The 18,959-nt window shown below is 51.6% G+C and overlaps 2 protein-coding genes across 3 annotated transcripts; one reads left to right on the top strand and one right to left on the bottom strand.

Moving 5' to 3' along the window:
- Nucleotides 1–1,073: 1,073 nt before the first annotated feature.
- SMYD5 (SMYD family member 5) lies at nt 1,074–13,247 on the top strand. 2 transcript variants are annotated; one of them, XM_037048089.1, is made up of 13 exons: nt 1,074–1,179; nt 4,867–4,975; nt 5,683–5,822; nt 6,285–6,406; nt 6,794–6,863; nt 7,489–7,593; nt 8,377–8,439; nt 8,660–8,730; nt 9,026–9,132; nt 9,518–9,574; nt 10,659–10,753; nt 11,657–11,727; nt 11,825–13,247. In XM_037048089.1, exons 1-13 carry the CDS (start codon nt 1,084–1,086, stop codon nt 11,964–11,966), a joined length of 1,248 nt encoding a protein of 415 aa, XP_036903984.1. In that variant the 5' UTR covers nt 1,074–1,083; the 3' UTR covers nt 11,967–13,247. The 2 variants fall into 2 exon arrangements, with proteins under 2 accessions (XP_036903984.1, XP_036903983.1); XM_037048088.1 differs by having other exon boundaries at nt 8,353–8,439.
- Nucleotides 13,248–13,604: 357 nt separating this feature from the next.
- Nucleotides 13,605–18,144, bottom strand: PRADC1 (protease associated domain containing 1). The gene is made up of 5 exons (XM_037048090.1): nt 17,935–18,144; nt 15,426–15,526; nt 14,802–14,911; nt 14,373–14,540; nt 13,605–14,156 (listed from the first exon to the last, which is right to left on the bottom strand). The coding sequence occupies exons 1-5, from the start codon at nt 17,999–18,001 to the stop codon at nt 14,036–14,038; spliced, it is 567 nt and encodes a 188-aa protein (XP_036903985.1). The 5' UTR covers nt 18,002–18,144; the 3' UTR covers nt 13,605–14,035.
- Between the last annotated feature and the right edge of the window lie 815 nt (nt 18,145–18,959).

The following is an 18,959-nucleotide window of genomic DNA, read 5'->3' as shown; positions in this document are numbered from 1 at the left end:
ACTGCAGTCCTGAAGGAGACCAGAATCCTTCTCTGCCCCTATCTTCAGGGAAATTCTCCCTAACGCTGGACCCAAGGTCAACTCTATTATTAATCTAAGAACCCAGCTAAATCTCATCTGCTTCCTCCAGGGACAACAGCCTCACTTTTTTAAAGTATATTTTATTGATTATGATATTATAGTTGTCCCATTTTAAAAAAATCAAGTCACTTACCAATTCAGCAGTGACCAGACTCTACCCAACCCCCAAAGATCACCATGAGACCATAGCAGGAGCAGACACAGTTCCCTTTCCAAGACCACAGAATCAATTGGAAGACAAGAAGACAAGGCATGGGGGTGGGGTCAGGCCTGGCTGTGGAGACACATGCGATAGATCAGTGGTTTGCAGCTTTTGGGGGGTCCAGAATGAGAAAACGGCCCCTCTTTCGTTGTCAGGCTAGTGTGCATATGTACACTCACTTCTGCATACAATTTTAGAGAGCCCCAGGCTTGAGGTCCACTATGGATCCCTCTCCTCCCCTACTCCTCACTCTGGCTGCAAAGTCCCTAAGCTCCTGAAGAGTCTGAGACAGGCACAAGTCCAACTTGATCATTCGTAGGACTGTCTGCCCTGCTGCCCACGGAGAAGGAAAATCTTGTGCCAGATTTTGTGGCATAAACTAGTCCGTCCCTTCAGGTTGAGGGTCAGAGAGGATAGGAGTAACTGCCTGCTGCTGTCCTACCCCTTGGCTAAGTCCAAAAACTGCTTTACTCAAGACAGGCCAGTGAATGGACAGAGTCAACAACAGACACACATCCATGAACTCAGACACAAATGTACACATCAAAATTATACAGGCACACCAGATCTGATACAGGTACACAGTGGCCATGAAGACAGAGGCAGATACAAAATGCACAGACGTAAAAGCACAAAGGCAGGCCCAATATACCTAAACGTAGACAAAAGGGACTCAAACTCCTATTCGCGAGGGGGTAAACTCCAGCAGGCAACACTACACCCACGCGGGGGGCGGGGCCAAGAGGGCGGGGTCTCCGGGTCGGCTCAGGTTCAAGGGTCAGAAGGGAGGCGCGCCCAAGATGGCGGCCTCCATGTGCGACGTGTTCTCCTTCTGTGTGGGCGTGGCAGGCCGGGCTCGTGTACCCGTAGAAGTCCGCTTTGTGAGCAGTTGCAAGGTGAGGCCGGAGAAGATTCCCCACCCTATCCAGTCTTGGAGGTAGTCCTGTGGGGACCCCATGTCCGGAGCCTAAAGGCTCCGACGCTGCGGCCGGGCCCCTGTTCGCGGCCGGCGGATTCTATCTGTCCCTGCGCTTAGGCTTCCGGGGCGGTCACGCCGGGTACTGGGGCCTTCTGAGTCTCCCCGCGCGTCCCCTTCCCAGGGAACCGGGCCTGCCCGCTGGCGGCCCTAATGCGGCTGCGTCAGGCGGGGCGGCGGGGCGGCGGGGCGGCGGGGCGGCGGGGCGGCGGGGCGGGGGGGCCCGGGCCTACCCTGCCAGAATGAGGGACGTCTTGCTCGTGGGTCCCGGGGATATGTTCAGCAGAAGGAGCTGAGGTACTAGAAGGCGTGGACCCTCAGGGAACTTTCTGAGTGACATTTGGGTGGGGGTAAGTAAGGGGCTGGGAGTGGTAAGGAATTTGGATCGGAGCTTGAAGCCCGTGGGAGCATTTGAAGGGTTTGAGCAGAAGAGAGATAATTTTGTCGTTTTATTGTTTTTTTAAAAAGTTCATTGTAGAAAACAGTGGAAAGTGCATGTAAAGGAAGAAGGTAAAAATCACAATCCCATTTTTGTGCTAGTGTGTGTATACTAAAGTAGCATTTTTAGAAACTTTTTGATGTAGCAGTAAATCTTTCTATATCCTTAAACCCGTTACTATGTATTCTTTTTTAAGAGCTGATTAATAGTTTTAGTTTAGTTTATGGGAGGACCGCAGTTTTTTCAACCAAACACTTATTTATGGGTTATTATGTTGTATCTTATTTTTAACCCTGGGGTCAAAGGTCTGGAAGCTCATTTTCTGTGCACATATCCTTTTCTTCTCTCCAGCACTGTGTATTTTCTTTCACAGTTATCTTTGCCAGTTAATACATGCAAAATGGTATTGCTTTGTTCTCGCAATATAATGTAATGGAGTTACATTTCTTTGTTTACTAAGGAGGTTGAATAATGTATCCTGTGTAGGGACTTTGTGTATCCTTAGCCCGTGCCCAGGATACCAGCCTTCTAGTCATATGTCTCCTGCTGTCAGTATGTTCATACTGATCCACGTGCCCCGCCCAACTTCCATTGTCCTCTTTCCACTCAGGGACACATGGAGCATTCCTCTCCTTCCATGGAAAGTCAGTGCCCTGTATCCTTGGCTTCCTTAGCTGCCCACATCCCCATCTCCACCCCAGAGCCTCTGGTACTCTTGATTGGCTTACAGTTTGATGTTGTCTCCTGTGCATTACTCCTGGCATGCCACAATTTCCCCTTTACCATTACCTAATCCCCTGTCTCATTCTTCACTTTTCCCCTCTCGCTTCATTACGTCAGCTACTCTGCTGGTCTAATTGTCCTGTCCCAGCCTTCTATCAAAACCCCAGCTCTGGAAGAATAAGCTGGCCAGGCTCTCCGTGACTACACTGATGTGCTGGAGAAAACCGCATACCCACCTAGACTTAGTGACAAGATAGTTTACTGTGGACTCTTTGCATCTGTGTTCATCAGATAAGATTGGTTTGCAATTTTCATTTTGTGTAATTTCCCCAGATTACCACATCAGTTATGCTTGTGTTTTAGTAACATGAAGAAGCTTTATACTTCTCTCTGTTATTGAATATTTTAAATAGCATGAGCATTATTCTTCGGTTTAACAGAGCTGGCTCATAAAACCATAGTGACTAGGGGCTTGACGTGGGGTAGTTTCAACCACTTTATTGCTTCTGTGGATGTTGTTGAGAATGCTTTTTAAAAATTTGCCAACTGCTGTGGCAGAGTTGTGACTATCACAACAGAAGCCTAACCAAATGCAGTGGTGCCGACCAGAAGGCCGTTCTGGTGCATTAGCCATAAAACAGCACTGTTACTAGTCTGTCTGGGCTGCCTTATTTTTGAATTCACTTTGGTAGTTTGTATTTTTTTAATGAAATCATCCATTTAAAGTATTTCAATTTACTACATAGTCTTAAGGTTTTGTACAATCTTTTTATAGAACTTATTTTTCAAACTGGAAATATATTTTCATAGTTTGTGTCCTTTCTATTCAGATTTAGTTCTCTTCAAGCTTCGTGGAAATATGAATTAGAGCTGTTTTTTTTTAACATTTTCATATGTTTTAGGGATGAGTGGTTTTATAGAGGGATAGCTCTGCTTCTTTTCACATTGTTTTGGTTACTAAATATTTTCTGCATTTGGTCCTTAAGAAAGAGATAGATATTTATTTAATATTGAGATTTAAGAATATTAAACCATGTGAAGATAATGCTCATATCTTTTTGTCCCAGAGTGGAAGACCAGGTTTTCATTTTGCTAGATTAGAAGTCAGGGCTACAAGGGCAGAAGGTAGAGAGTTTCTAGGGAGACAACCAGCTTGTGCCCACGGCTTTGCCCAGTGGCTTGGTTCCAGCAGCCCCACTCCTGGAGCTGTTCTGAGGGTGGAGATTTGTGGTTCAAAGGTTGCTCAGGGCCTGTCCTGGTCTGCACGTCCCTGCTGCTCTGACTTTGGGTGGTGCCCTGTCTAGCCAGAGCTCCAGTGCTAGAAGAAACAGGGAGCTACGCATGAGGCTATGCTACAGGACATTTCACTGCTGCGCTGATCATGTCTCTCTCTCCCTTTTTGTGACAGTATTTGCAGGGGCACCACGTCCTTGTCTAAGTGAGCAGTGGGAGTTAGTGCCTGGCGTAACTTCCCTGGGTTCTAAAGCTGTCTCCTGAATCCCTTTGCACTTCCGAGTGATAGCAATTCAGTGACTGTTTTCTCATCCTTCATCCCATTCGTGATGTGTGTGGCGCTCTAGACCAGTACTTTTCAAACTTTAACATGCATATGAATCACCTGGGCATCTTGTTAAAATGCAGGTTCAGATTCAGCAGGTCTGGGATGGGGCCTGGGGTTCTGCATTTCTAAGTATCCCAGCGGATGCTCAGGCTGCCCCTCACTTTGAGCAGTAAGGAGCTACAGCTCATGAGGCACAGTCCCCTGTGCTATATCATTGTATGCCGGAAACTACCTGGCTGATATTATTAAATTACTCACTTTTCATGTGGGCAGCGGATGCAAAGAAGTGAAGCAGTTGGCTCAACAGTTCACAGCAAAGTAAGCATTGGGATTAGTGCCAGGAATAGTCATTCCTTTCAGAGAAACCCCTGAGGAGTGTTGGGTGCCAGGTACTATGCTAGGTGCTGTGAGCACCTGCCCAACCAGGAACGTGAGGTACATTCTCCCCCAAACTAGGCCTCCCTTTCCCATGGTGTAGGATTTCTTTGCAACCATTAGCAGCAGCATCACTGCCAGGATCCTGGCGGGGCGTGTGGGTGACTCAGAGAAGGCTGCCCTGCTGTTACAGGAAGCCCCAGCCTGCTCTGAGCCTTGGCCCTGCTCTGGCCATTCTAAAAATTCTCCTCTGGGTAGTCTGGGGTGGCTGGCGTCCCAGGCCCTCTCTCCCTGAACAGGCTGAAAGAAGCGTGACTGAAGGTAGGTCAGCGCTGCATTTTCAGAGGAGGCAGGGATGGGGCTGCTGACCGTGCTTCATGAACCCCCCAGTGGCAGAGCCTCTGCTGAGAGGTAGCATGTGGGGGTAGGCTGGGTGGCCCTCCAGGGGCCTTGGAACCATGTCCTCTATCCCCTCTAATGGCCATCCTGTTCCTTCTCTGCCCTCTTAGGGAAAGGGGCTCTTTGCCACACAGCTGATCCAGAAGGGGGAGACCATCTTTGTAGAACGGCCCCTGGTGGCTGCACAATTTCTCTGGAATGCACTTTATCACTACCGAGGTGAGCACGTCTCTCCCATTCTGCACGCTGCTGGGCCCAGCAGCCTCTGTGCAGGGGAAGGAGCTGCGCATATCCCTGCTGGTGGGAGTCTCTGGAATGTCAGGAGGAACAGCTATCCTCCCTTGGAGAACCACCCCCCGTCTGATCCGGGCTGTTCAAGGCTGTGAGCCTGTGGGAGAGAGGCTTTTCCAAGGTGCTCCCTGGGGAGGAATGTCACTCAGGTGCAACTCAGAGTCTAGACCCATCATCTAAGGGACTGGACATCATGCTGAAGGGCTCTGTGCCAAAGTGGAGCCCTGTGCCCAAAGGAGGCCACATTCCTCTTGGCTAAAAAAGGCTGTGTTGGGGGTTAGAAGCTGGCCACATACTTTTTCCCCATACACTTTTCTTAGACCAGAGACAAAGTGTGGAAGGAAGGTCACTTTTTTCCCAGAATGTGGGGAAAGGCCAGTCTGAGGGAAGGAAGGGAGCCCCATACACTATGTTCCATTGAGAAGCAGGGTGAAGGAGGAGGGAATGAGCCACCTTTGAATGCATGTGAACTTTATTCATTCATTCTTTAATATGTTCATTTGCTCACTTCCCAAACATTGGGAGCACCTACAATGTGCCCTGCACTATTCTAGCCCTGGGGATACTGCTGTCAAAAGGACAAGTGTGGCCCCTACTCTTCAGGACACACCGTCACGTCTGGCTCTCTCCCGCAGCCTGTGACCACTGCCTGCGGGCACTGGAGAAGGCGGAGGAGAATGCCCAGAGGCTGACTGGGAAACCTGGCCAGGTGCTGCCTCACCCCGAGCTGTGTGCTGTCCGTAAGGACCTCCACCAGAACTGCCCCCACTGCCAGGTGAGTGTCCTGGGGAAGAGTAGCTGAGAAGGACTGATGAGAGAGACCTTAGCTGAAGTCCTCTCTGGGGAGACAGGAACAAGGATGGACCTGGTCACGGCCCTTGAGAGCCACAGTAGGATAAGCCATGGGCAGAGCTCGGCTACTGTTCAGTTTCACCCTTCCTGTTCCAGGCTCGTTGTCTATGAGACGGGCTGGGTGGAAGCTTGCCCTCTTCCTAAGAGCCTGGCCGAGGCTCTCCCCTCTACCTGCTCTTCTCTTTTTCTTTCATGTGGTTTTACAAGCCTGGGTTAGCAGGTGTCCCCAGAGCACTGTATGCTTTCTCAGGTCACAGTACTGCTGAGCTACTGCTCGGGCTGTGTGTGGAAGGGATGCAGTTAGAGAAGGTGAGTATCACATGGGACACCTGTGCCTCACCCCATGGCCAGATCCTGGGGTGCTGACCTCCACCCCCTCCAACAGGTGATGTACTGCAGTGCAGAATGTCGGCTGGCAGCCGCTGAGCAGTACCATCGGGTCCTGTGCACAGGCCCTTCCCAGGATGACCCCCTGCATCCTCTCAATAAGCTGCAGGAGGCATGGAGGTAGGTGGCATTTCATCTCTTCTTTTCTTACCTCTCTCTCATAGCCTGCCTCTCTGCCTGGGCTCAACAGATAAACCATTTTTCTTAAGTTACCAGCCCCCAGGTCCCCCGCCCTCTTAGGGTTAAACAGAGGTCACATCACCCAGTCCACTGCCTTTGGTCTAAGCTGCCAATCCCACCATCCTTGCCATTTTACACACTCCCCAAAAAAGCCTCATTAAGCCCATAAGAATGTGAAGTCCTGTCTAAGTCTTTGCCAATGACTCTCTCTCTCTGGTTATTAATGAGGTGAATAGGAAGGATTCTTTGTAGCAGTCAGATGGGATTTCCTTGAAATCAGCTACTGGGGAGGGAATTTCTAGGCCAAATCTTTTCCTTTCTCCCCAGGAGTGTTCACTACCCCCCTGAAACCGCCAGCATCATGTTGATGGCCCGGATGGTGGCCACAGTGAAGCAGGTAAGCCCGCCTGATGCTTGCAGGGAGGCTGACTCTGGCCTCATTCAGCCCTGGCCTTAGTCTCCTCCTCACCTCAGAGCACTGGCTTGGATGCAGGATTCCACGTGGGCTCTCCAAAGAACAGCTGCTTACCCCAGATCGTAGGAGCCCCTCACCGTAGGGGTCTGTCAGGGCAGTGGGGCCCGTCTTGCCTGTAGTCTTTGACTTCTGAGAGGACTTCCTGTGCTGCAGCAGTTCACACATTCGATTTGTAAACACCACTTTTTTAGGATTGTGTCTCTTAAATAAAGTGAGAGAAGCCATAATAACCCCTTCTATTAATATTGTTGCCCCTCAGCTTGATTCTCCTGTTTTTCCAAGTGCGGTTGAATTGGCTAGAATGGGCCTCAGTTGGGGAGATGGTTAGGGCTTTGCAGGGTCTGGAGGAAGTCCCTAGTGAGGGGAAGGCTCTACCTAGAAGCCCAGGTATGGTCGTGTTTTTCTGATGGCAGGGGCTTTAGAAACATAGGCTAACCCCCCCGCCCCCGCCACATGGGTGACAATGGCAGTAAGGATGCAGTTGTCTGTGGGTCCAGGTGTGCGTGTGTATTTGTGAATGCAACTCTGAAACCTTTGTTCACTGCAGGCTAAGGATAAAGATCGTTGGGTCAGGCTCTTCTCTCAGTTCTGTAATAAAACGGCCAATGAGGAGGAGGAGATTGTCCACAAACTCTTGGGGGACAAATTCAAGGTTGGTCTTTTCCCATGACCCCTCCCCCCCAATAGCCTGGGATAGTCTGTGGTTTCCTGAGGGGAGCTCCACATTTGGTCCCTTCCAGCCAAAAGTCTATTCAGAGGACTTCCATTCCTGCCGCTGTTTCACTTCGTGACCTAATGTGGATCTAAAACTGGGAAGTGGGGTGACGACAGAGGAAGGAGAGGTGCCCTGATATGGAAAAGCAGGACCTTGTGATAGGACAGCAGTGGGCAAATCAGGTATTAAAAAAATGGAAGGCTGGGGGTCTGCAGGGTCACGGAGCGGAATGAAACAGAATTTTAGCTGCCAATATACTGAGTCCCCACTCCCAGTCAAAGAATTGCAGATTCTCATTGAGGACAGCAGGTTTCCATGCAGGAGCTGCCTGAAGGTGGAGGCAGCTGTGCAGAAGGGCATCTGGGGTGGGCCTTCCTACATCAACTACTGAGGGTAGGAGGGGCAGAGTCAGGCTGGTCTGCAGGTTGGTTAGGGAGCCTGGAGGTTGGTGGTGACCACAGGTGCTCTAAGCCAGGCATCCTCGGCCCTGCTGGTATGGGTGCTGGGAAATAGGGGCTTGGGGTTTGCCACTCTGAGCTGAAGCAGGCCAGTGGACTGCCGTGGCTCTTTGGATATGGACTCTGGCCTTCCTTTGCCCTCGGGGAAAACTCAGTCTACAGAGATGGCCCTTTTCCTTCCCTCACAAGGTCTTCAGGGCCCTGCCTGGGTGCTAATTGGAAATCCTCAGAGATGCAGGTCTCCCCGTTTTTCCTAAACCAGGGCCAGCTGGAACTTCTGCGGAGACTCTTCACAGAGGCCCTTTATGAAGAAGTACTCAGCCAGGTGAGTATGAGGAGGGTGGGACCAGTGTCCTCCCTAGTTATTCCAGCCCTTTAGGAGCGACTAGGTCAGCATTTTCTACTGAGACAGCTACACCAGTGCTGACTTGGTCTCCCAGAGTAGGGACAGGACTGACTCACCAAAGAACTCCTGAACAGAGGTGTTTCAGGAAGAAAAGCCAGTGGGTGTAACCTGAGTGCTCATCTCTCTTTCACCCACACAGTGGTTCACCCCAGATGGATTCCGGTCTCTCTTTGCTCTTGTTGGGACAAATGGTCAAGGAATTGGAACCAGGTTAGGAGACAGTGTTCTGGATATATTGGACTTGTCCCTTGGGCTCTGGTGGGAAATTGACAGCTCCTTTCAAGATTAGGCTGGGGCAGGGTGCGACTTTGTGGCCAGAATGCTAGACTACACACGGTGATAGCGATCACCGAGCTGATGGATTCTGTGCCTCTTGGGAGCTTTGGTCTGTTGGGGAAGGTGGGGCCCCACCCTGAAGAAAGAAGTAGGTTTAACTTGAGTGGAGGAGGAAAGCCCTGTGAACTTGGCCCCCTGCTCTCCAACCATGGCTTCCTGGGATCCCCAGCTCCCTGAGCCAGTGGGTCCATGCCTGTGATGCTCTGGAGCTGAAGTCTCAGGACCGAGAGCAGCTGGATGCCTTCATCGACCAGCTGTACAAGGACATCGAGGCAGGTTGGTGAGATGGAGACACCCCTCCCCCCTGTCAGATGGTGGATGCAGTCTTCCCCCAAGGACCTCAGAGTCAGTGGTGGGGGACGTGATCCTGCAGGCCTGCGGAGGCTTCAGATCTGTCCAAGGGACAGATGAGAAATGGCCCTGAGATCCACGCAGAGGTGTAGTCTCTGCGGGTGGGGGGTGCTGGACAAATAAAAGTGCTATTGTTTATAGAAAGGCAAGGCTTGTGCCTCAGAGATGTAGTAAGTTCAGGTGAAATGGTAGGGTCAGGTGCATCAGTGTGGTGGGGGGCAAGACAGTGCAGCGGTACTTTTCCTTGAAAAGCTAGTTTTCTTTTCCCTATAAAGTGGGTAGAATAACATCTGCATATTACTTCTTACAGCAACTGGCGAGTTTCTTAACTGTGAAGGATCAGGCCTCTTTGTGCTTCAGAGCTGCTGTGAGTCTTGGCACTGAGGAGGGGTGGCCTCACAGTCATGGCTCATCTCTTTCTGTTCACCTCTTCTCGGTGGATGGGTTGAGTCTGGGAGTGGGGTTAGATCAGAGCTTCTTGGAGAGTCCTCTGGTCCTTTTTTGGTCCATCAGTTGTTCATCCATTCATTCATTGGGCTGCTGGTGCCTTAACATACAGGGTCCGGCAGAAGTAGTGCCTGCTTAAGTATGGTGGTAGGGTAGTAATATAGGTGTAGTAGTTTATAGTTTTAATTTGAACATTTCACCTAGCATGTCATATGGTATGCTTATGATATTGTTATGTTACAGAATTACATGCTTGTGATTTTGTAATAAAAGATTTTATAATAAAGAAGAGGCATTATTTGTGCCGGACCTTGTATGTTTATAGAGAAGACCTTCAGTGGGCAAGACCCTGTGCTCTGGCAGAGCACTGAGCTGTGACCCTCAGAGGAACCATGGCTGTGTACCACCAGTGCCCTGTGAATTTGGCAGGGAGTGTTGCGAGAGCCTGAGAGGCCCTCGGGGTCCTGGGAGGAGGGAGCTCAGGCTAGCAGGCAGTCCCCACCTGCCGAGGAAGGGTAGAATCAGCTCAGACCATTGTCTGTGCTAGATCCAGCCTCCCGCCCTCTGGCTTCCTCCCCTGTACACATGTTACTATGGGGCCACTGTACTCTCCCGAACCCGGCTCTCGGAGGGCCTGGCTCAGCTATTACCAGATGTTCAGCAGCAGACAGGACTGAGTTAGTGGTTTGACATGGACAGCCCTTTCATAGCCCCTTGCCTCTCTTTGCGAGACATGGGGGACGCAACTGAGCATCAAGGTGACCAGTGAGGAGGAAAGCAGTGGCAGACATGGACGGTGGCAGAGGGAGTGGTGTGGGCATGCATTTGTGTCTGTGTTCTGAGGAAAGAGCACTGCACGGGGAGTTGGAAAACTTGAGTTCTGGGACCTGCGCAGCCCTAGCTGGGGTCAGAAAACAAGAAAGGATGGGACCTAGTGCTCTCCAGAGTTGAGGCTGTTATGTTTATTAGTCAGCAGTCCTAATGACCTGCCTCTCATGACCCAGGCAACCACAGCTGTGTCCCCAATGCAGAGACCTCCTTCCCAGAAAACAACTTCCTCTTGCATGTCACTGCCCTGGAGGACATTAAGCCAGGAGAGGTGAGGGGCTGGGAGCTGTGGGGAGCGTGGGGAGCGGCAGTGGGCTTTGCAGGCTCTCTCCACAGACTGGGAGCAGCAGTGGCTCGGGCCCAAGTTCAGGCTGTTGAGTCGAATCCCTGGTGTCCCAGGGAAAGAGGCTTTCTGCCCATGGATATGCTCGGACCCCACCCACTTCTTGAAAAACTTACTCCAGAGCACCTCAGAGCAGTGTTTGGAAGACAGCTATATGCCAGGTTCTTGTCTCTAGCCACCTTTTTTCTCTTTTTTTAAATCCTCACCTGAGGATATGTTCTTTTTGATTTTATAGAGAGAGGAAGGGGGAGAGAGAAAGAGAAATGCTGATTGGTTGCCCCTTGTAGGTACCCTGACTGGGGATTGAACCTGCAACCTAGGTATGTGCCCTGACCAGGAATTGAACCCGAAACCTTTTGGTGTACGGGACAATGCTTCAACCAACTGAGCCACCTGGCCAGGGCCCCAGTTACTTTTAGCTGAACAAATCTGCAGCTTCTAAGAGTCAGAGGTGGCTCTTTGGGCTATGAGAAGCTAGTGTGGGTCTGGGGTCCTGGCTGTTAGTGCAGTACATAGCTTGGCTGAATCTTCTACCAGGGCAAGTAGCATCGCACCAAGATAACTTCTGAACCCAGCCACTGACTTTGCCCCTTAATACCTTTAACCATGGCCTGAGGCTAACTTCTGTCCTCACTGCCTCACATGTTAGAGCCTCATAGTGATCTGTTTGCTGAGAGCACAGGGGAATGGATCAGGGCAGTGCACCCATTCATGAAGGGCAGCTTGGGCCCTGGGGATAGGGCAGAAGGTGGGGACAGTGTAGTGGTTGGGGAGGCCCTACTTCCATACAATGGAGAGCACAGACTGAGAACCCACTTCTCTGCCCTCCAGGAAGTCTGTATCAGCTACTTAGACTGCTGTCAGCGGGAGCGCAGCCGCCACAGCCGCCACAAGATCCTCAGGTGCCAGCTGGGGACGAGGTGGGCAGCTGGGCTTGGGTCCTCCATCCCAGCAGCTGCCTGACTTTTCACCCTCCACTATCCCCACTACCCTCTGTAGGGAGAACTATCTGTTTGTCTGTTCCTGCCCCAAATGCCTGGCAGAAGCTGATGAACCCAACGTGACCTCAGAAGAGGAGGACGAAGAAGAGGAGGGAGAGCCAGAAGATGCAGAGCTGGGGGATGAGATGACTGATGTGTGATGTCACCGTGCCTGGAAGGGGCCCTACCCCAGACTCTGCCAGAACAGGGGGTCTTCCCCCAGAGAAGAGGCCTGGAAGGAACTTCCCACTCCGGTTGCCTGCTTCCCCCAGTCCAGCTCTGTTTCTGCCACAGGGTAGGACAGAGGCTGGACCCTTGACCCCCCATGTCCCACCAGACCTCATGTGCTGGACACTGCTGCTGATTGGCTCAGGTTCTGCACTGTCACTGAGCCTTTCAGAATTGTCCCCCCACTGCAGTTCTCCACTCCAGAGTGTGAGCAGCTAGAACCAAGGTCAGCGCCTAACAGTGTTTCTTGCCCCTTGGTCCCATGGCCACGCCTGCCCGTCCCCCCGCGGCTTCACCTCTCTCTACTTGCTGTGGAGAGGGTGGCAAAGTGGCAGTCAGAACAGCCTTACTTTATTGAAGAACAGAGTGGGGGTGAGTTGCCCTCACCTCCTTCCCTACCTCCCACCATTGCAGCTGATAAGGCAATTGCCTGACTGTTAGCACAGCCTGAGGAGGCAGGAAGGAGGGGCTGGGCCTCCAGAGCACTTTCCCTAAGGCTTTTTGTGGGGACACTGGGCAGGGAGAATTCCCTCCCTCTACCCACCTCCCCTCTCCCACCACCTACACTTTTCGGGGAGTGGAGATTAACTTCTTCCCCAAGGTCCAGAATCTCTGGATCTTGTGCCTTGCCTCTCAGCCCTGGCACAGTGGTGAGCCTCATGGGGTATGGAAATGGCCTCTGCCTCCCTCAGGAGGGGTATGTGGGGGATCATCAGCCCGTTCTCACATGCTCTATTGAGGACTCCAGTGGCATGGCTGAGACCTGGGGATGACAGGCCTGTGCTCGTTAAGTTATGATGCTCTAGTCCCTGAGACCAGCTCTCCTGGCCTCCATCTTTAGGGTCTCCACAGAGGAACACTGAAGTCTTCCAGAAACCTAGAGGAACTGGGCTAGGTACTCAGAGATTAGCCCAGACTGTGCCCCCCATCCCCAAATTAGCACTATTCATGCTTGGGTTGGGTGCTGTAGGAATTATAACCCTTCACTCACAGTTCCTTTCTGCCTACCTTCCCTAAGGGGTCTTCACATCTCCCTGCTAAGGGATCCCAGGAAGGCAGATGGCTGCCCACAAGCCCTTCCCTGGATTATGAGGCAGGTACAGCCTGCCTCCTTGGCCCGTTGGGTTCTTCCTCCTTCACAGCAGCTGGCGTCCCCTCCCACCCCTGCCTGCCCACTGTTCTCAATAAAGTATGAGTGGTGACAGGCCTCTGAAGGAATGCTTGGTGGAGCAGGACTTGCCAGAGTGCCAGAGCATGCAGCAGAAGGGTACATGGGGTAGACCAGGTAAAGTGTGAGTGGTAATGGAGGTGGGAGCTCAGGCTCTCCAGTCTGGGCTCATCCCTGGTCTTGCTTCCACTCTGCTTTGCTCATGTTCTAAAGCCCCAGAGGACTTTGGCTCCTAAGATCTTAAGCAGAAGGTTGTGTTGGGACCCAGGAGCAGTCTGAAGGACCTTGGACAAATCTTCCATCCTCTTGGCCTGTTTCCTCCCTTCAGTACAAGGGCATCTGGCCAGTGGAGGTCAAAGGCTCCCTCCATTCCTGTAATCTTACTCCAGGACACAGTTGCAACCCTGATCAGAGGTTTTATTGCTAAAAAGTCAGTGAGGGTTTATTAAGTCCACAAACACCAGCTCTTAAACCACTCCAGCAACTGCTGTGAAGGACACTGAGGAGATGCTGGGTGGGGAGGCTGGAGTCAGTGGGATGTGACAGGTCAAGGGGCTCTCAGGCCACCTGCCTGTTGCCCCTGTTCCAGATTCAGGCCACGAAGCCCTGGGACATGGGTCTTGCATCTTCCCATAGCCTGAGACAACCTTGGGGGCCCCGGGGAAGGGAAACAATGGTGTGGCTTCCCTTAGCCTAGACCAGGCCCACTCCTCCTTCCTCTACCTGGCTCCACCTGTCCGCAAGTGCTGTCTCCAAGTCCCACACAGCAGAATTCCTGGATTTCCCCTTCCCAGCCTAGAGTTGCTTTATGGGTGGAAGTTGGGACCGGCTCTTCTACCAGAAGGTCCAGGGCGGTTGCAGCAGCTCAAAGGTGGGGATGCTGGTGACATTAACTGGGATGGAAATGATGGCCCATGGCAGCCCGTGCTGTTCCAGGGAGCGGCGGATCATGTAGCTGGTAGGGCATGAAGAGGTGGTGACGGTCACTTTCTCAGCATCCCATTATGCCCCACTGTCACTCTGGGAGTTCCAGAGCCCAAGGACTTTTTGGCCCTCCAACTGGGGCCCCCCAAGATGAGGCTTGTGGGAAGGGACTGGTAGTTGCCCTTGACCTCCCCAAGTCCTGACACCCAGGCTGGTGCTGACACAACCAGAGACAAGAAGCCCTCACCCATCTCGGCCGAGCAGGAAGAGGGCGGGTATGTCAGCCGTGCGCTGGGTGCTGTCCTGGATCATCTCCACGTAGAAGCTGTCATTGTCAACTGCGTTGTCAGAGATGATCACTGCCCGCCCACCGTGTTCCTGCACCACCCGGGTCTTGGAGAGGAAGGAGCAGCCCCTGGAAAAGGTGATGATGAGATCAAAGGAAAGTCAGGGTTTAGCTACCCCTCCCATAAGCTGTCGCTCTAGAAGGATGAAAGGAGGACCATGGGTAATTTTTAATAAAGGCTTATCAATAAATGGCCAAAAGTCTCAGGTAATTGTAAAGACTCTTAAAATGGTGATTATTTAAAAACTCTTTCAAAGGACCACCAGCACCATCAATCTTAGAATCTACCATATTTGTGCCCTCCCCTACTGGTGCCTGTTTGCTTCTCACCCCCTTTCCACCAGAGCAATCTGGTCCTGGATGAAGAAACCGTTGCTGAGTTCTCCACAGGCCTCTGCAGGTTCCGCGGGGACAAGGTGGATCTGCTCATACCTTGTGTGCTGGAAGACATGGAGAGGGGTCAGAGTGTGATGAGATGCACCTGCTTTAAGATCAGGCTGACATCCCATTATATCAACTCTTCACAAGATGTGAAGGGAAGGTGTGGAGTGGTCCCTGTGTGCTGGGCTCCTCATTCTCACAAAGGCTTATCTAGTTGTCCTGACCTTTTCCACAAGATAGGCAGGAGAGTTGATATGGACCCAGAGAAAGGAAGTCACATCATTCAGTCACATCATTAAGGGGCAGGACTATCAGGGCTCTTGGTTTTCACCATTTCATGTTCCCAAAGATAGCTGGTCCCAATGTGGTGCTCAGGTTTGTATTACGCCCAGGGAAGTAGCTGGACGCCCTTCCTTCCTACCCTGAAGCCCCCAGAGGCAGAGCTGGATTCTGCTCCCTTCCCTGCCCCAGCACTCAGGTATGGGCTGAAGGGATGAGAAGGGTTGTCTCAGCTTATTGGGGAGAAGATGGCTACAGGACCAGAGATACCACCAAAGGTACCACCAAACTTACAAAGATACCACCAAAGTCCTTGGCAGGTGTAGCTGTGAAAATGTACCGAATGTCTCCAGGACTCAGCACTTGGAAGTACAAATAATCATGGATTCGTAAGCCTGAAAAATAGAGAAGAGAGGTGAGAAGCCTCCATAGACCCTACAGTCTTCAGCTAAGGTGCCTGTAGTCTGGGCCCAGGAGCCCAGCTTCAGCCAAGTGGGTCCTCCAGGTGGGTGGGATAGATGGCTGCTGCCCTGGTGAGGTTAGAGCTGATGCACCGTTAGTAATCCTGGAGATTTATAGCTGCCACTGCTTATGGTGCGCCAGGAAGACTGAGAGCTCTAGTTTTATCTGAGTGTTAATCCATTTTAGCTCTGGTGTTACCTCTCTGAGGATTAATCTATCTGCTCTCCAGTGCACCTGAAAGTTTCAAGGTGGAGGATAGTCTAGGTACAAAACAATTCTCACTAAAACTTAAAAGCTGACTTTAGCCCTGGCCAGTATGGCTTGGTTGGTCGAAGCATTGTCCTATAACCAAAAGTTCGCCAGTTCGATTCTGAGGTTGTGGGCTCAATCTCTGGTTGGGGTGCCTGCAGGAGACAACTGATCAGTGTTTCTCACATCCATGTTTCTCTCTCCTCCTTCCCCCCTCTCTCAAATGAGAATAAAATAAATCTTTAATAATAATTTAAAAATTGACTCTCTGGTCCCACTGCCATCCTTCTAGTCCACCACTACCATTTCTTGTCCTGACCAGTCAGTCTATCTTCCACCAATCTTGCTCCCTAAGGTCCACTCACCAAACAACAGCCAAGGACTTTCTTTTTTTTTAAGAAAAATATTTATTTTTAGAGAGGGAGAGGGAGGGAGAAAGATGGAGAGAAACATCAATGTGTGGTTGCCTCTCACACACCCCCAGCTGGGGACCTAATCCACAACCTGGGCATGTCCCCTGACTGGGAACTGAACCCATAATCCTTTGGTTTGCAGGCCAGCACTCAATCCACTGAGCCACATGAGCCATGACCTTCTGAAAGCAACTTAGCAAATATGACCATGTCACCACACCCATGGCTTCAGTGCTCATCAACAGCTTCCCTTTGCACTTAAAATCTAAACTCTTAACTATGGTCTGCAAGGCCCTGCTCCATCGGGCCTTTGGCTACTCCAACCTCATTTCCTTACTCTGTTCAGCCTACACTGGACTCCTCAGTTTCTTCACTTCTCCGAGTTTTCTCACAAGCTGCTTTCTCTCTCTGGGAGGCTCCCTACCCTCACTTCGCCCCACCTCAACCTATTTACCTGGCTCGCTCCTACTCATCTGTAAGGTCATAGCTTAAATGTCACTTTCTCAGAGAAACCTGCCTTATATAGTCTCCCTTTATGTCCATTCAAATGTACTTTTTCTCCGTTGACACTTTTGACATGACTTGTAATTATAGAATACTCATAGTTTTTTTGTTGTTTAATGCCTGTATCCTTCACTAGGACAAAGACCATAAATTTGTAGCTTCATCCAATGCCGTATCCACATTACCTAACAGTGAATAGAATATAGCAGGTGCACAATAAGGGCCGTTGAATGAATGAATATATCCAGCTCCACTGCACGGAGGAAAAGAATAGCAAGAACCAAATTTTGGGGGGGGTATTGGAACTTCTCTTTAGCACCAAAGTGTAATGTTTCACCTAGACTTGAGTGCCTGCTTTCCTTAACCCAAAGAGACTGTGGAATGTGGAAGGGGGAGAGCCGCTGCCGCGGGTCCATTAGTCAATTAACAAACCACCAAGCCACTACTGTCTGCCAGGGTTGGGACTGATTATGGCTTTAGTTGTCCTTAATTGGCCTACTGCCCAAATCATAGCCACCAGGTAGAGCGCCTCTGCCTTGGCACGGGGCTATGCATCCTTTTACTCTGGGAGTGAGGACTTGCCATCAGATACAGATACACTCCCAGGAGCCTTGCTGGATTAGCACTAAACTCACCCCCACCTCCCCACCCCCACATTCTTGCCTAGCCTCAGCGTCTGCTGCTGATCTGTGGAAATTAAGCGTGGTATACGTGGTATACGTATGTGTGTGGCCATATATATTTCTGTGCTCTTGTAGATGCAAACAGGTTGTCTGTGTACATCTGTGCTTACATGTGAGCACACATGTAGGAGTGTGTGCCTGTATATGTATGTTAGCACATACATATACAGGAACACACATACATATACAGGAACATATATGGGAACTAGCATGTGGGATCTTTACTTGTCCCCTGTTCCTTCTCTTGGTAGCGCCCTCAGCCACAGGGGTCAGCATTAGTCGGGGTAGGGGAGAGTCTTGCTTTGACGTGGGGAGATGAGGCTCAGAGCCCAGCCTCAGACCGCACCCGGCTCAAGTTCCTGAGGACCAGCACCCACCCACTCCAACCGCCCGAACTCGTCGGGTCCCCAAGGTGACCCGTGGCCCCCAGCCCAAGCCGCTCACAAGCTGGACGGCCCGCCCCGCAGCACAGCCCCGCTCGTTGCCACTCACCGTGGGCCGCGACGAACGCGGGGAGCCAGAGCACGAGACAACACCAGCCCACAGCACCGAGGACCATCTCCAGGGCCCGGCCGGGCGCCGCGCTCCCTACAGCCACCCCGCCGCCGCTCGTTGCTCGCGGGACTTCAGCCTGACAGCTGCTCCTGCCTCCCGCCCCCAGACCCGCTCCCGCCGCTGGTTAGTGGGCGGAAACGAGGCCCGCAGCTGATTGGCTATGACGCTTGTTCTTGAAGCCACATTTTCCGCCCCTGCGCCTTAGTCCGCTCTCTATTGATCAATAGAAGTGGGGCCAGGGCTGATTGGTCTAAACTCTTAATAGCAAAAGCCACTCCAGCCCCGCCCCAGCACTTCTCAGTTTGGATTGGACTCGGAGGACCCTGCGGCTCATGTGTGGGCTGGCAGGGACGACAGAAAACTGGAGGTGGGCTCTTGGGAGCACTCGCCTCAATCAGTGAAAGTCCTGGTTTTGAACTCTTGCGGTCTCGGCGGGATTCTCCCCGGGGCTTCCTCGCACGACAATGAATTTGCTTTCTTCCAGCTACGCTTTTCTCCTCCCCGACCCCTTCTTGGAAAAGCATTTCTCTAGCGCCCAGGTGATCTCCGGTGATCCCGCGCTGCTCTTCCCTTGCCCAGTCCCACCAGTGCTTTCGCGGTCCCAGTAGTAGGAGCTGAAGACGTGGTCAGATGCACCCCACCCTCGAGGAGCTCTGGCCAGTACAGAATCAGAAAGCGGGCATTGGAGCCAGGTGCCCACGCCAGCTCCTCTACCATTTGCTGTACAACTGAGATTTTAGCCATCTTTCCTAAGCTCTCAGCCTATTTCCTCATCTGTAAAATGGACATGATAGTACCAACGGGACAGGGTTGTGAGCATTAAATGAAATCACTCATGTTAAGAGCATACTTAGCATAAGCTTGCCCCACAGTCACTGTTCCATAAATGTATTTATTTCATTCCCCGGTCTGGCGTCCGGGGGCGTGGAAGGGACGTGTTGCAGGCCGAGCAAGGATCCTTC

Source organism: Sturnira hondurensis, unplaced genomic scaffold (genome assembly GCF_014824575.4).
Source record: "Sturnira hondurensis isolate 20B ecotype Veracruz unplaced genomic scaffold, ASM1482457v3 Scaffold0006413, whole genome shotgun sequence".
In the NCBI taxonomy this organism is placed as follows: Eukaryota; Metazoa; Chordata; class Mammalia; order Chiroptera; family Phyllostomidae; genus Sturnira; species Sturnira hondurensis.
The sequence above is the reverse complement of the archived record's forward strand: the minus strand, read 5'-3'. Positions and strand labels throughout refer to the sequence as shown.

Coding starts and splice junctions, on each gene's coding strand:
- SMYD5 (XM_037048088.1), top strand. CDS start 1,084: ATGGCGGCCTCCATGTGCGACGTGTTCTCCTTCTGTGTGGGCGTGGCA. Junction 8,731..9,025: donor GGTCAAGGAATTGGAACCAG/GTTAGGAGACAG, acceptor TGGGATCCCCAG/CTCCCTGAGCCAGTGGGTCC. Junction 9,575..10,658: donor CTTTGTGCTTCAGAGCTGCT/GTGAGTCTTGGC, acceptor CTCATGACCCAG/GCAACCACAGCTGTGTCCCC.
- PRADC1 (XM_037048090.1), bottom strand. CDS start 18,001: ATGGTCCTCGGTGCTGTGGGCTGGTGTTGTCTCGTGCTCTGGCTCCCC. Junction 14,912..15,425: donor AGGACTTTGGTGGTATCTTT/GTAAGTTTGGTG, acceptor CATGTCTTCCAG/CACACAAGGTATGAGCAGAT. Junction 14,541..14,801: donor ATTGCTCTGGTGGAAAGGGG/GTGAGAAGCAAA, acceptor CACCTTTTCCAG/GGGCTGCTCCTTCCTCTCCA.